The sequence below is a fragment of the Aotus nancymaae genome, unplaced genomic scaffold, assembly GCF_030222135.1.
Source record: "Aotus nancymaae isolate 86718 unplaced genomic scaffold, 86718_ANA_hifiasm-v0.15.2.pri h1tg000031l, whole genome shotgun sequence".
Lineage (NCBI taxonomy): Eukaryota > Metazoa > Chordata > Mammalia > Primates > Aotidae > Aotus > Aotus nancymaae.
Window position 1 is genome coordinate 4,250,400 of NW_026988444.1, and position 14,911 is coordinate 4,265,310.

Consider the following 14,911-nt stretch of genomic DNA (forward strand, 5'->3'; position numbering starts at 1 on the left):
GGCCTGGAGCTTACACTTCCCCACACCCAATTGATTAGTCACTGGATGCGGGAGCCCGGGAAGGGACACTGCTGGGGGTCAGGAGCTGTGGCTGGTGCTTGAACTCCAGTCTCAGAGGTGTGTCTGCCCGGCTGTGGGCAGGTGGCTGAGCCTGGGCCTCTCTTTGGCCTTGTTCTCTCTAAGGCTGCTTCCAGATCACCATGGCTCGGTCAGCGGTTTGGGGGAGAAGATAAATTACTGGACCTTTAAAATGAAGACACTCCGAGGGGACCTAATTATACAGGCAGAGGAGGACAGGTCTGCCACTGGTCTGGGTCTAGGGGCCGTCCCCATGGGGTCCAGTGATTCCCGTGCACCCATCCGGATGGGACCCAGGGCACTGGCCGTTCAGCCCACGGGGTCCCAGGCACGCGAGAGCCAATGAGGAAGAGAGTGCACCGGCAGAAACCAGAGCTGGGAGCGCAAGTAACGCAGTCTTTATTTACACCACAAGAGTAACAGGTTGTGTGATGTGGTACAGAATGCTGGACTCCAGTGAAGTGGAAAGAAGTTGACCGTCAGAAGAGGATACCATTGGTCAGTGAAAATCCATCCACACAAAACAAGAATGAGAAAACCAAACACAAAACCTCCAACTCCACTGAGCAAAAGAAAGAACCATTGGGCACGTCCAGACAATCCAAGAGAAATGGATTAAATCACAGAGGAGAATGGTGGTCACGGCCAGTGGGGAGCCCACACCAGGTGCGAACAGGCGGCAAGTGGGATACAGTGTCGTTACAACTTTGTTTTCTACCACATTCTGTAAGAAGCTCTTGGGTGAGTAAGGTTCAAGCCCCCGTTATAGATAGATAGATAGATTATATATGTTTGTCATTCTCATCAACTGGAAAATAGCGCCTCCACTATGGAGCACACACAGCAAAAAAAAAAAAACAAAAAAAAAACCCAAACAAACAAAAACTGTTCGCTTTCTTTTTCTTTCAATAGGAGACTTTTAATCAATGCCAGAGACAAAGTGAGGCCGAGCTAAGAACAAGCTCAGCCTCGTTACAATGAAGAAATGGTTTCCTTTTGATGCAAAGTATAACTTTAAACCACAGTGCTCGCACAGTTCACGACTGCTTAGAGTGAAATCTTAGCCATACATCATCTAAAAGTAATTAAAACGTCAACACAGCTGTGCGGAAAAGGGGACTCTTTCGAGTCTGCCCGGTTCTCAATTAGAATAAACCATCACAAAGCCAGTGAGGGCGGGCGGCGCTCGCCTGGCCCGTGGAAGGAGATAAAAGGAAACAGAACAGAACAAAACAAGATTCCTCCAAATCAACTCAGGAGAGACAGGCGGTTCACTCCGGATTCTGCGCAGTTTCCCTAAAACACTGTTTCCACATAAATACAATAAACTCTATTACTGGTATGTCACAAGTGCTAGATAAACTTTTTTTTCTTAATATGACAAATGTTTAAGTAGTCCTTTTTATTTTTCTTACAATAAAAAGTACAATTTCTTAAGAATAAGTTCAATAAGACGCAAACTTCCCCCCCTCCTCTCCTTCAAGGTTTTGTTTTACAGAAAAATTTCCATCTTTTGTATCTGCAAATGTCACGAGAGGGGAACAAAAAGGCATTTTTCTTCTTCCCCAAAGCTGCCGAGTTTGGCGTGCAAAATCTGTATACAATATAAAGACATGCCGGTCGTACAGTCCATGCAACCTCCAGGTGTAGGAAACTTAAAAAAATATATTCATATATATTTATATCTATATATTTATATATGTATCAATGCCCATAAAACACGTGGGCCCAAAGTCTACAAAAAGAAGAATGGAATGAGCACATGGCTGTGACCAGTAAAGAAGGAATGTTCTGATCAAAAATAAAACGACAAAGTCCATTGCTAGTGCTGCAAAAATCAAACTTGCTTTTGTTCAGACCATCACAAAATGGTCCTTCCCCTTGCAAACATTTTCAAAAGAAGTAAAGAAAAACTGAAACACCTTGACAAAATGGCCCTCCAGAACCGGAGCCCTGGGATGCTGGGGAGGGGCGGCCAGTCCCAGCGGGCAATGGCCTCGGGGACGGCCGCCTGCTGGTGGGGCGTGGGCACGCTGCGGCATGGCGGGAAGCCGTGAGGGCAGGGCAGACGCCGAAAGGCCCAGTGGCGTCATCGGGGTTTCCCTCAAAGGGATATAAAGTGCTCTCTTGCAGACTCCCAGCCAGTGCCCCCAAGGCCTCTGCAAAGGAAGAAAAAGGCTAACGGTCCAAGGACCTGGAGGGAGAGCCCTCGAAGGGACCCTCCCTGATGCGGTCCCGCCCGCAGATGCCGAGGCAGATCCTCCGCCATCTGCCCTGGACACTTGCCAGGGAGAAGGGCCGAGTGTGTCTTCAAAGAAAAGGCTACACAGTAATGCTCTCAGCACATTTGTGAAGCTGGAGTGAGCTGACAGATGAAATGTGCCTCCCCCGTCAGGCCTTTGCACAGAGGATGTCTCCATTTGAATGAGATTAGAACTAAGTCCCCCCAACGATAACCTGGCCACCGAGCAGTCCATGTATTACCCCATCATCTGCTTAAAAAAAAAAGTGAGATGATGCATTCCTCCCCATGAGCCATGGCAGGGTAAGAGGGCAGGTGGCAGGATCCCCAGAGGGCTGTGCAGAGAATGAGGCCAAGGAGGCCAGAAGAGCCAGCTCGCTGGGCCCTGCCACTGCTCTGTGCCATGAATGGGGAATGGACCAGCTCTTCTTGCCAATCTGGGCTTCAGAGCAAAGAGTGGCCACTAGGGAGGGGAAAGTCAAACAAGTCCCAAGACCTTTCTGCCCTGCTCTCAAACCACCGTCCTAGAGCTGACCATCAGCAGCCCAGTGACCAAGTGAATCCAGCAATCTGCACTCATTTGGTCAAAAGTCTGAGTTAATTTCAGAAGCTACCCTGTAAACTTTACCAAAGTCTGAAACTTGGCTCTGGGTCCCTCCTGAGCACAGTGTGTCTGAATGTCTGCCCACAGGTCTGAACCCGATACCCTTTGGAATGAAACTGGTGGCTTCAGGTGCTGGAAAATAAGTCACCAGTAAGACGTGACTGTCAGTTACAGTTGAAGAGAAAGAAAGTCAAGACTGGCTGTCCTGGTCAGGAAATCGTGCCCTCCTTGCAGGTTCACCAGGCAACAAGGGTCCTGGGTTCCTTGCAGCTACAGGCTCCAAAATCCAGGGCTGGCCACGTGGCTGCGGTGGAAAACTCAAATGAGTCAAGAGCCCCACGTGTGCCCCATGAATTGCTGACATGCCTAAAAGGTCTTTGGAAAACTGAAGTTAGAATTCTATCCTGACAATGTGGTCAGAGAAGTTTAAACATGAGTTTCATTAATGCTGACTGCCCACGGCGTCTGGAAAGCCTCCCGGGTGGCCGGGCATCCCAAGCGACCCTCCCTGTCCTTGCCATGGAGGGGAAAATACACCACCCTCGTAATACTACTAGTGTTGAAGGTAAAAAGAGCCCTGGGCTTCTTTACACAGCTCCTAGGACAGACTAGGAAAGACACAATCGGTGTCACTCCGAAAAGACCTACGGTCCCTCCTCTCACTTTCTGAAAATAAACTCTGACGGCAACAATTTCGTATGCTGCAGAAAACTCATTGTACAAAAATAAACGAAAAAACAAAAATAATTAAAAAACCTTTGAAAGTTAAAAAAATGTACAAGCAATAATTCAGAAAGGAAAAAGATTTAGACATTATTACCATTCAGAAAATTGCTAAATGGTGAGGAAAAATGTAAAATTCATAAAACAATGCTTATTCAGGAGCTTTTTTGTGAAAAATTCATACAAAAATCAACAGCAAATTTATACTCTTTGCTATAAAAACTCATTAGGTACATATGTGCATGAAGGCTTGAGACAGAAGGGGTTCTTTTAGAAAATAATTAAAATTAAAGTACAAACTTGTGGGGTAGTTGCCCAGTGGCGAATGTGCTGGCGATCTGAAATCCAGCCAATCTGGAGCTCGAAAATACATGAATTTCAATCAGGATCCCTTTCCAAAGCACCTTTAGAGCAAATTCACAAGTCATTCATTTACAGGGACCTTCGCAATCTGCATTCATTTTATATATATATATATATATATGTACTTTTTCTATAAATGCATTATAAATATTTTATCAAGATTTCGTAAGAATCAAGTTTCTTAGCTTGGAATACATTGGAATATATATTATACACATATATATTTATTTATACCTAAAATTTAAGCAATACTTCATGCTACTTGCTTTTAATAAAAAGCATTCCGATCGTAGCACTGCAAGTGTGCCTACCACATGCTTCAGGACCAGATGGGGATGCTCAATCGCTACGTGATGTGTGAGAAGAGAACACTTTGGATTCGTTTAAAATTTGTTGGACTTCAAAACCTCCAACGGGATTTGCCACTTTTTTGGAACTACCTCCATTTTCCTTAAACAGCAATAAAGCAAAATGAGGACCGGCGGGCTGCAGCCCTGGCCCCGGAGGTGACGGCCGGTGCCCGAGCTCGGGGCTCAGGCCAGCTCGTGGGGCCGGCACTGCCAGCCTCAGCTGGCCACAGGAAACTGTCCCACCAATTCCTGCTGTTTATTTTTTCTTAAGGCATTGTTCCTCAGACTTCAGAAAACCCAGCCACAAAAATCCACCAGAGCAATAAAAAAAGGCACAAACTCGCATCTTCCGATGGCTTTGAGAACTCAAGCCAGCTTCCCCAGGCTCACACTCCTGTTTCTGTCCAGTTTTGTCTTCTTTACAGGTCACTCTGTCCCCCACCTGGGTGCAGACCCCCCCACTGCACACTGCTATGGTTCACAGAGGCAGGCCCACAGCCATAGAAAACGTTCTCTTTTAAAAAAAAATAAGCTACAAGATGAGTCGAGTGGTTTACACAGAGACTGTGGAGTTGTGTGTAAGAATCAAACTTTAAGCACCAGGTTTAATCAAGTTTGTTTTGTATTATTAGATCTTTGATATTCATTTTCTGTGCCTCGCGTCAACTGAATTCGGCGGCTCGGCCGCTCGTCGCCGCAGGCTTCTTTCTTCTGCGGCGTCCCTGGCGGGACCCGCCAGAGTGTGCTTGGCTTGCGCGTGTCCGTGTGTCTGCGCGTCAGCAGCGTCTGTCCCGTGCTCCCTGTGAGGCCGCCACGCCCAGGTGTGCATGTGCGTCTTGAACCTGCGGGCCTGGGCGGCAGAAAGGCTTCCCGCGGCTGTCATACGCCGGGTGTCCCTGGGTGCTCCGAGAGCCCCGCGGTGGGACGCAGGCGCGACACGGAAAAATTTCTTGGCTGAGCTTCAGGACAGAGACAGACAGACAAGAGAACAGCAGCTTCGAGGGGGCGCTACAGGGGCGGCTCCTCTTCCATGGGCTCCTCGTCTGGTCTGTGAATCCCGCAAGAGAAAGAGACAGGGGCGTGGGGCAGGTGCCCCACAGCAGAGAGAGAACAGATCGTGGGTTAAAGGCCGCGCGCTGCCCCACCTGCCAGCCTAGCCCAGGCGGCATCTGTTCAGGGTCTACTGCTCCTTGTGCATCTCTAAGGGGCTTTGGCACTGGACGGAGGGGGCCACCTGGCCTGTTTCTAGTCTGATGGGCATCCCTCTCCCAGGGCCTGCCCTGCAAGCTTGGTAGGGCACGTGCCATAAAGGTTCTGACCCTGCAGAGTATGTCACTGGGTACAGTGGGGCTGGGTGAGCCTGCAGGCGGGCAGCGGGGCAGGCGGGCGGCAGGGCAGGAGCTCACCTCTTTTTGGCGGGCTTCACGCCCACAGACAGCGAGGCCATGGCGGTGACCGTCTCGGCTTCGTCATTCTCGCAGGTCTGGGCCTCGATCAGAGAGCGCCCCGCCGTAGAGGCTGCACGTTGCAGGCAGCGCCAGTACTTGCCTGGGGCGGGGCGGGGAAAGGCGCTCCGTGACTACAGCTCAGCAGGAGGCTCTGTGGCCCCGCATGCCCTGCACGACCCTGAGCCTCAAACGGTATCGATCCCTTGTGATTTTAAAAGCAGCCCTCTTCGAAGAGACACGAGGCAGAAAACTGCATGGCTGCAAACTCACAAAGACCAAGAATCTCTGGAAATATTTCCCCATCGTGAGTGGCTGGAGACCCTCCAGGAGCAAGTCGGCCTAGGATTGCAGACGGAGGGTCTGGTGGGCCTGACTTTCCACGATCACGGGCCCTTTTCTGCCCTGGGTGGCCAGGAGTGGGGGCTCCCAACCTGCTAGGCTGAGCCTTCCCATCTCTGGGAGCAGGTGAGCTGGGGGATTGTCACTGGGGCTGAGGGGTCTTCTGCCTGGGTCCTCACAGAGGCTGGGGGTGGAGGGGTACTGCACCAGGTGCAAGGGGGTGTATGTGGAGGGCTGGGTTGGCCCAGGGTCAGCTTCAGGGCTCTGAGGCCAGGACTCCCCCACACAGGGAAATGGGGAGCCGAGCTCTGGACTGCACCTGCTTGTGTGGATAGTCTCAACCTTCTGGGTCATCTCAAAGGCAAGCTGGACTTGTGACGACAGGGTGTGGGAGGTGCCTCTGAGATAGGCTGCGTGCCACGCCTGTGCAGGCAGGACCCTCTGCTTGAGAGTCAGTGCCAGAACGTGGAGGGCCTACACCCTGTCTCTCTGCGGGGCCAAGGGTTCTTTCAGCTCAGGACGTGGGCTTCTGTGGTCCAGGGAAGAGGCCGGAGACCCCAGGGCACAGGCTCACAGCCATGGTCCCTGCTGCTAGCTGGGGATCTGGAGCAAGTGACTCCACACTGAGACTGTCTAGGCCTTGATTCTCCAGACCTACAAAATGGGATGATTGAACCACTCCAGCGAGCTGTGGGAAATCCAGTCGGGGTTAAATGTGAGTCTTCAGGTCACAAAATGCAGCTGAAAGCCAGGCCTCCTGCTGCAGGCCTGGGGAAGCGGCTGGTGTGGGATGGAGAGGAGCTGGGGCATAGTGGGAGAGGGATGGGGCGCGGCGGAGTCCCCCGCCACTGGGGCATGTCCCCTGTGAGCATCCAGCCAGACAACTTACTGTGGATTTCCATGACCTTCTCCATGGAGCGGACAGCGTTGGCATTGGGTCTTTGCTGTAAAACCTTTTCTGGGAGGGGATCAAGCTGGAAGAAAATACACAGGAATATGAAGACTGCCGATATAATCCACACGTGTGTTAGACGGGGGCTCCGAGACAGCAGCTGTTTCCTGGGCAGAGTCTCTTGCTGGGTGCATGTGCTCTCTAACTTTAAAAAGCCAAATGTGCTCTGGTGTTTATAAATTTTTAATAAAAGTGGATTTATTTTCTTTATGTTTTTTTTTAGGACACTGTAAGGTGTATTTGTGGGTTCCTATAAGTAGCAGGAAGAAAGACAGTCCCAGGAGTGGCCTGTCACCAGCATACCAGCTTGGAATCTGCCATTGATGCCACAGGGTTACATCAGGGGAGTGACGTTTATTTCATCACTTTTCTTTCCCTTGTCTTTTCTTAGTAAGTAAGAATGTTTGAATATCCCCTGATCTTGGTTTTCTCCCAGGACAGTAGAAGGTGGGGTCAGGGGAGATGAAAATGGAAGAAGTCGGATCTCTCACAGAGGGAATCCGTCACACCGAGTTCTTCCCTAAGCACTGGCAGCAGATAAAAACGGGAATAAGTTTACAGGTAAATTACAGGGCAACAGGGCAAAGCAGAGCATTTATAACACAACAATTAAAAATGGTTGATTGTCATGCCTGTAATTCCCAGCACTTTGGGAGGTCTAGGCGGGCGGATCACGAGGTCAAGAGATCGAGAACATCCTGGCCAACATGGTGAAACCCCGTCTCTACTAAAAATACAAAAAAATTAGCTGGGCGTGATGGTGTGCGCCTGTAGTCCCAGCTACTTGGGAGGCTGAGGCAGGAGAGTTGCTTGAACCCGGGAGGCGGAGGTTGCAGTGAGCTGAGGTCGCGCCACCGCACTCCAGCCTGGTGCCTGGTGACGGAGTGAGACTCTGTCTCAAAAAAAAAAAAAAAAAAAAAAAATGGTTGATTGGCCAGGTATGGTGGCTTACACCTGTAATCCCAGTACTTTGGGAGGCTGAGGCAGGCAGGTCACTTGAGGTCAGGAATTTGAGACCAGCCTGGCCAACATGGTGAAACCCCATCTCTACTAAAAATACAAAACTTAGCTGGGTGTGGTGGTGTGTGCCTGTAGTCCCAGCTACTTGGGAGGCTGAGGCATGAGAATCGCTTGAACCTGGCTGGGGGAGGCTGCAGTGAGCCAAGACTGCGCCACAGCACGCTAGCCTGGGCAACATAGTGAGACCCTGTCTCAAAAAAAAAAAATTGGTTGATTGAAATCAGTTATAAAAATATAGAAATACAACAGGAAAAATCTGCTGGGTCTAGAACAAAGCTGGACCTGACTGGGGAGGCCAGAGCACCATGTCCACAGGTGTCCTGGGGCCGGCCTTGGGCTGTGCAGGCTGGGGCTGGAAAGACCAGTCAGGAAAGGATGGGTGAGCCAGGACAGACGCACATCAGCAGCTCGTCCCACAGAGTCATCAAAAGGAGAGTTTGGTTTTAACTCTGGCTTCCGGGTAGAGGTGAAAAGACAAAGGGACCCTGAGAATCTGCCTGGTTCTAGACACTGTGAGTGGACAGCTACTCCTGACAGTGGCAGCTCTGCCAGGCCAGGGCCCTGGCAGAAACCACGCAGGAGCTCGTCTGAGGCACACAGCCCCACACCAGGTTTCAGATGAGCGCAGCTGGTTAACTTCCAGGAAGCATGAGCTCCCAGTCACAAAACCCCCAAACAACACGGAAGCAGCCAGCACGAGCCTGCACCAGGAGAGATGAGTGAGGTTCCCAATCCCATTCTCCAATGAAGGCAAGCGGGGCTCCTTGGAGCACGCTCGGTCCACGGCTGGGGCGGGGAAAACACAAGGAGAGCCCGGAGCACCTCGGAGAGCTGGGAAATCAGGATATGCTGAAGGTTGAGGGGGGCCGTCAAAGGACACGCAAAGCCATTCTGAAAAGTGCCCTGGGGCCAGAGCAGGAACCAGCTGAGCAACAAAATAAACACCTCGGTATTGAAACATGACCCAAAGTGTAAGACAGATATCCAGGAGCTCACAGGGATGTGAGTAAATGACCAAATAAATACACCGGGAGTAGAGACAAATCCTTGAGAATTTCAAATAATGCACGCACCTACTCCCCTGTCCAGGAGGTGGGGCTTAATGCCTCCCCAACTCTGTCCCCGAGTGTGCGCTGCACTGAATGTGACTTCCTTCCAAGGAATACATTTGGAAAGGCGGTAAAAGCGTAACCTGACGGTGGAAGGACCCACAGACGTCGCGCTCAGCAAATGATGAAGGCTGGTGAGCCGTACTGGCAGCACACACCCTGACAGGTGACTGGAACTTCGAACCTGTGAGCTTCCTCCCCAAAACACAGAACTAAGAGAAAACACTCAGACAAACACAAACTGAGGGACGGTCTGCAAAATGCATGGGCAATCCTCCTTGGGAAACGATGAAGGACGGAGACAAAAGACACAAAGTGAGTAGCTGTGACGTGTGATCCTGGCAGGACTCTAAAACAGAGAAGGGCGGCTGTGGCAAAGCTGGTGACATCCGAATTCACTCTGGAGTAAGCTGCTGTCAGCGTTGGTTTCTAAGTTGTGACAAATGACTCCTGCCAAAGTAAGACGTTCACAGTAGAAGATGTTGTCTGAGGGGAATGAGGAACTTGTACATGATCTCTGTAATGTCTCTGTAAATCTTAAAACTACCCCAAAATTAAAAGTTTACTAAGAATGTACATTAGATCCTTAAAGACTGCAGTTGTTGAAATTACCAGTTAGAAATTCTAAAAAGTAAATATGCCGAATACGTACTAAAAATACATGACATTTCCGTATGATGAAACAACCAGAGACTTACGAACCTGACCTGGAAGATTTGAGACCCTAGCAGGGGGTAAAAACCCCCAGGAATGCACACCTAGGCATTATCAGAGTAAAACTGCAGGACATCAAAAACAAAAAGAAAATTCTAAAAGCTGCTAGAGAAAACAGAATCTTCCAAGGGGTAGCCATTACCCACACGCCAACTTCTTAACAGCAATGGAAGCAGGCAGACAGTGGCTTAAAATATTCAATGTGTCGAGAGCAAATCCTTGTCAACCCAGAATTGTTTATCCAGTGAAACTATCATCCCAGAACAAGGGTGAAATAAAGACCTTCCGCGTAACAAACACAAGCTGGGGAAGTTGACCACACGAGCCTTTTCCCGAGGGACACTGCAATGGGTGTGTCATACTTAAGGCAGTATGAAAATAATCCTAGAAGACAGTGTGAGAAATGAGAAGAAAGGATGAGCCAAGAAGATGGCATGAGTGCAGGAGAGCCTGAATGAACAGGAGAATGACATTGAGAAATAACAATGGTGTCTCATCAGTGCAATCAAACACAAGAAAGAAGGAAATGAAATCCCAGTCAGTGATATAACCTAGGATGCGCACTGGGGCTAGGGCTGCTGAATTTAGTAAAACAAAAACAAATCCATTCACGGCCCTGGTTAAATTTCAGTGTCTGATAAACAAGTAGTTTGGCAGTGGAAGGAGATCCAGCTGGGCGTTCTGGGCTTACGCTGGCACCCTAATCGGGGCTCGCCCAGTCCGGGCTCTGGTTTGCATGGAGGCGGGAGTGAGGGTGCGGACTGTGTTGAGAACACATGCTCCGACTGTTAAAGATAATGAATGAAAAACAAGAAAACAGGTTCTGCTGAAGAAGGGAGAAAAGTGAAGGCAAGGGCTTGGGAAAATGGGGACAAGCAAGTAAGATGCATCTGAGAAAGGCAGCAGACTCACGGCAGACGACCCACGTTTCCACTTAAAGCAGGGGCCACTGGACTGGACACAAAAATAATCTACCGTCCAGGCTTTTGTTGTTTATAGGAGACACATCTGAAACTTCAGGGGAGGCTGAAAGTCACACAGGAAAAGGCAGCTGGGGTCACATCTCCAGTATCTGGCACAAGAGATGTGACAGAAAGAGCAGGACCGGATCTGTGGAGTTCACTGTGCCGTGGGAAAACTTCAGCTCATCACCATGTCACACGTCTGTGCTTAGTAAAGCAGCTTTAAAATGTCTAAGTAACGACTGCGGCAACGGAAAGGAAACGAGAATACATGTGCCACCATAGCGAGAGACTTCGCAGACAACCAGCCAAAAACCAGTCAGGAAAACCAAAATGTGAACAATGCAATTAGCAAGCTCTGCTCAATGAACACAAACAGAACTCTGAGAAACAGACGGAGAAGACACATTATCTCAAACGCACGTGGAATGTCTCTGCGGGCTGACCACGCACTGGCCCGTAAAGCACATCTCCACACAGAAAAATGCCAGCCAGACTTCCTCTTCTTACCACACTGCAATTTGTTGGAAATTGATAGCAAAAAGAGAGCCATGAGTCCTTATGTTTGGAAATCAGAAAACACGCCAACTCATGGGCAAAAGAAGAAATCGTAATATAAATTAGGAAATGCTTACAACTAAAAAATAATGCAAACCGCTACCTATGACGGTGTGAGATGCAGCTGAACACGATGCTGGAGCCACGCACACCCCTAAATGGACAGATCAGGAGAGACTAAAAATCAACATGCAACGTAAGAAGGTAGGAACGGGACACAGTTGTCCTACTGCAAGAAGGAAAGAAAACAGATGGAAAAGGAGACAGATCAATTCTGAGAAGAAGCAGGGTGCTGCCGCTGAAAGTGCGTTCTCAGAAGCGTCTGATTCAACGGACAAGCTCCAGGAGGACGGACGAGGAAACCCAAGAGGGACACACAGGGACGGCCCTGGGATGAAGAGGGGCCCCGGCTGCAGGCACAGCAGAGACGTGAAAGGCGGGAAACTGGGGATGCTTGACTCGTGCCAAGAAATCTGAAGAAATTCTGGTTGAAATGGAGAAATTTCTGGTAAAACCTAACTTTTCAAAACTAAGAAGGAATGGGAAACTTGAATGGACCTATAACCATTAACGTCACTGAATTCATAACTTAGAATTTTCACCCAAAGTAGACCTGCAGCCTAGGAGAGTTCTCCCAGTCAAGGAACAGATGATTCTGCTCCTACCGCCGCTCCTCCAGAGGACAGGGAGAACACTCACACACACCCAGCTCCCACCCAGCAGCCTGCAGACAGTTCTCCCAGGGGCCCTGGACCCACCCAGCAGCCTGCAGACAGTTCTCCCAGGGGCCTTGGACCCACCCAGCAGCCTGCAGGACAGTTCTCCCAGGGGCCTTGGACCCACCCAGCAGCCTGCAGACAGTTCTCCCAGGGGCCTTGGACCCACCCAGCAGCCTGCAGGACAGTTCTCCCAGGGGCCCTGGACCCACCCAGCAGCCTGCAGGACAGTTCTCCCAGGGTCCTTGGACCCACCCAGCAGCCTGCAGGACAGTTCTCCCGGGGGCCCTGGACCCACCCAGCAGCCTGCAGGACAGTTCTCCCAGGGGCCCTGGACCCACCCAGCAGCCTGCAGGACAGTTCTCCCAGGGGCCCTGGACCCACCCAGCAGCCTGCAGGACAGTTCTCCCAGGGGCCCTGGACCCACCCAGCAGCCTGCAGGACAGTTCTCCCAGGGGCCCTGGACCCACCCAGCAGCCTGCAGGACAGTTCTCCCAGGGTCCTTGGACCCACCCAGCAGCCTGCAGGACAGTTCTTCTGCGGGGTCTTGGACCCACCCAGGTCCCTCATACTCATAGCTCTTGAGAGTGACCGTGGACTGTGCTGGGGAAAATGCATGAGATGCGGAGCCACAGGCTGGCCACCCTGGCTCTGTCCCAGTGCCCCCAGTGGAAACAGGGCACCCTTCAGAGCTTCAGCTCAGTGTGTCACATGGCACTCGCTGTACGAAATTCAGGATGGGGCGTTTCCTAGAGGAGCACGCACATGGGATTCCACCCACCTGGCCAGCTTTCCGAGGCTTGGGCGACCGGTTCGTGGTGCCCCGGGCTTCTGCCGTCCCCTGCTGCCTGTCTGTAAGTAGTAAATCCACTGCACAGCACGTGTGTGGGTATCTGTCTTCCCCGACTCGGGCAAGCTGGTTGCCAATGTGTGGAGAATCTGCTTCATGCCACCGCTCCCCTTCTCCCTTTATCTCTCCTTCCCTCCCTCTGTCGGTCTGTCTAATTCACCCCACTAGGAATAGGAAAAAGGCAACCCAATAGAAAAATGGGCAAAAGACATGAACTTCACAAGAAGGGAAAGTCCACGTGGCTCATAGGCAGATGAGGGCTGCTCAGCCGTCGTGGTCACGAGGAAGGGACCCTGGAACCCTGCCTGTGTTATCCCCATCCAGCTCACAGAGGTCGAGGGCAAGAATGCCAAGTGCTGCTGAGGTCTGCTCACACCACTGCTGACAACAGCTTCAACCCTTTAAAAAGCAGCTTGATGTTATCGCCTAAAGGTGAACAGACATGTCCCGCACCCGCCACTTCCTCTCCTGGACGTTTTCTGGAGGCACAGCCACCCAGCTGTTTTAGGGGCTTGCCCGGAAGTTCAGCACAACTCTGTCTGTCACAAGCAAACCCAGAGCGGCCCATGCCTGCTGCGGTCCGGGCCTGTGCAGGATGTACACAGGCTGCTTTACAGAGGGGACACCAGGGACGGGGGAGCATCGAGATGTCCCTTATATCCCAACACCCAGGCAACGGGCCCAGAGGGGTGGCCCCGCTGTGTGCAGCCACAGTTCCTTCAACTCTGGAGGCCACGAAGCTGGGCTCTGCCTTCCTGAAAGTCAGCCAGGGAGGCTTTGGCAGCCCAGATGGAAAGAGGAGCAGACGGACACACAGCATAGAACCCATGCACGCCGCACATGGCTGCATGCAGATAAAAAGACCACTGCTGGCATGGAGGGAGTGTGGCCAAGTGTGAGCGTGTGGGGTGTGTGTGAGCATTCATGTGTGTGAATGTGCGTGACAGCACTTGCTTGTGGGGTGTGTGCATATGTGAGACTGTGTGTAGTGCCTGTGTGTGAGACTGTGTGTAGTGCCTGTGTGTGCGAGACTGCATGTAGTGCCTGTGTGTGCACGTGTGAGATGGAGTGCAGTGCCTGTGTGTGCACGTGAGAATATGTGTAGTGCCTGTGTGCATATGTGAGAATATGTGTAGTGCCTGTGTGTGTGCACATGAGACTGAGTGCAGTGCCTGTGTGTGCACACGTGAGAATGTGTCATGCCTGTGTGTGCAGATGTGAGACCGTGTGTAGTGCCTGTGTGTGTGAGACTGCATGTGCGAGACTGCATGTAGTGTCTGTGTGTGCACGTGAGATTGAGTGCAGTGCCTGTGTGTGCACATGTGAGAATATGTGTCGTGCCTGTGTGTGCAGATGTGAGACCATGTGTAGTGCCTGTGTGTGAGACTGTATGTGCGAGACTGCATGTAGTGTCTGTGTGTGCACGTGAGACTGAGTGCAGTGCCTGTGTGTGCACATGTGAGAATATGTGTAGTGCCTGTGTGTGCATGTGAAACTGCGTGTAGTGCCTGTGTGTGTGACTGCGTGTGTGAGACTGCATGTAGTGCCTGTGTGTGTGCACGTGTGAGATTGAGTGCAGTGCCTGTGTGTGCATATGTGAGACTGCATGTAGGCCTGTGTGTGTACAAGAGGGTGCCTGTGTGTGGTGTGTGCATGTGTGAGACTGTGGTGCCCGTGTGGGTGTGCGTGTACAAGAGGGTGCCCGTGTGTGGTGTGTGCATATGTGAGACTGTGGTGCTCGCGTGGGTGTGTGTGAAGAGGGTGCCCGTGTGTGGTGTGTGGGTGTGAGACTGTGGTGCCCGCGTGGGTGTGCGTGTACAAGAGGGTGCCCGTGTGTGGTGTGTGCATATGTGAGACTGTGGTGCCCGCGTGGGTGTGTGTGT

General features: G+C 51.2%; 1 protein-coding gene across 6 annotated transcripts in view; it reads right to left on the reverse strand.

Annotated features, from left to right (window-relative positions):
- Nucleotides 1–454: 454 nt before the first annotated feature.
- The window catches only part of HDAC4 (histone deacetylase 4), a 355,366-nt gene continuing 340,909 nt past the window's right edge, over nt 455–14,911 (reverse strand). For 4 of the 6 annotated variants that reach the window (XM_064383400.1, XM_064383402.1, XM_064383401.1 and 1 more), the window contains 3 exons: nt 7,037–7,121; nt 5,767–5,908; nt 2,096–5,408 (listed from right to left, as the gene is read on the reverse strand). In XM_064383400.1, the coding sequence (XP_064239470.1) occupies nt 5,369–5,408; nt 5,767–5,908; nt 7,037–7,121 (267 nt within the window). In that variant the 3' untranslated portion in view covers nt 2,096–5,368. Of the gene's footprint in view, nt 5,409–5,766; nt 5,909–7,036; nt 7,122–14,911 lie in introns of all 6 variants that reach the window. The other 2 variants (XM_064383397.1, XM_064383398.1) reach the window with 1 other exon arrangement.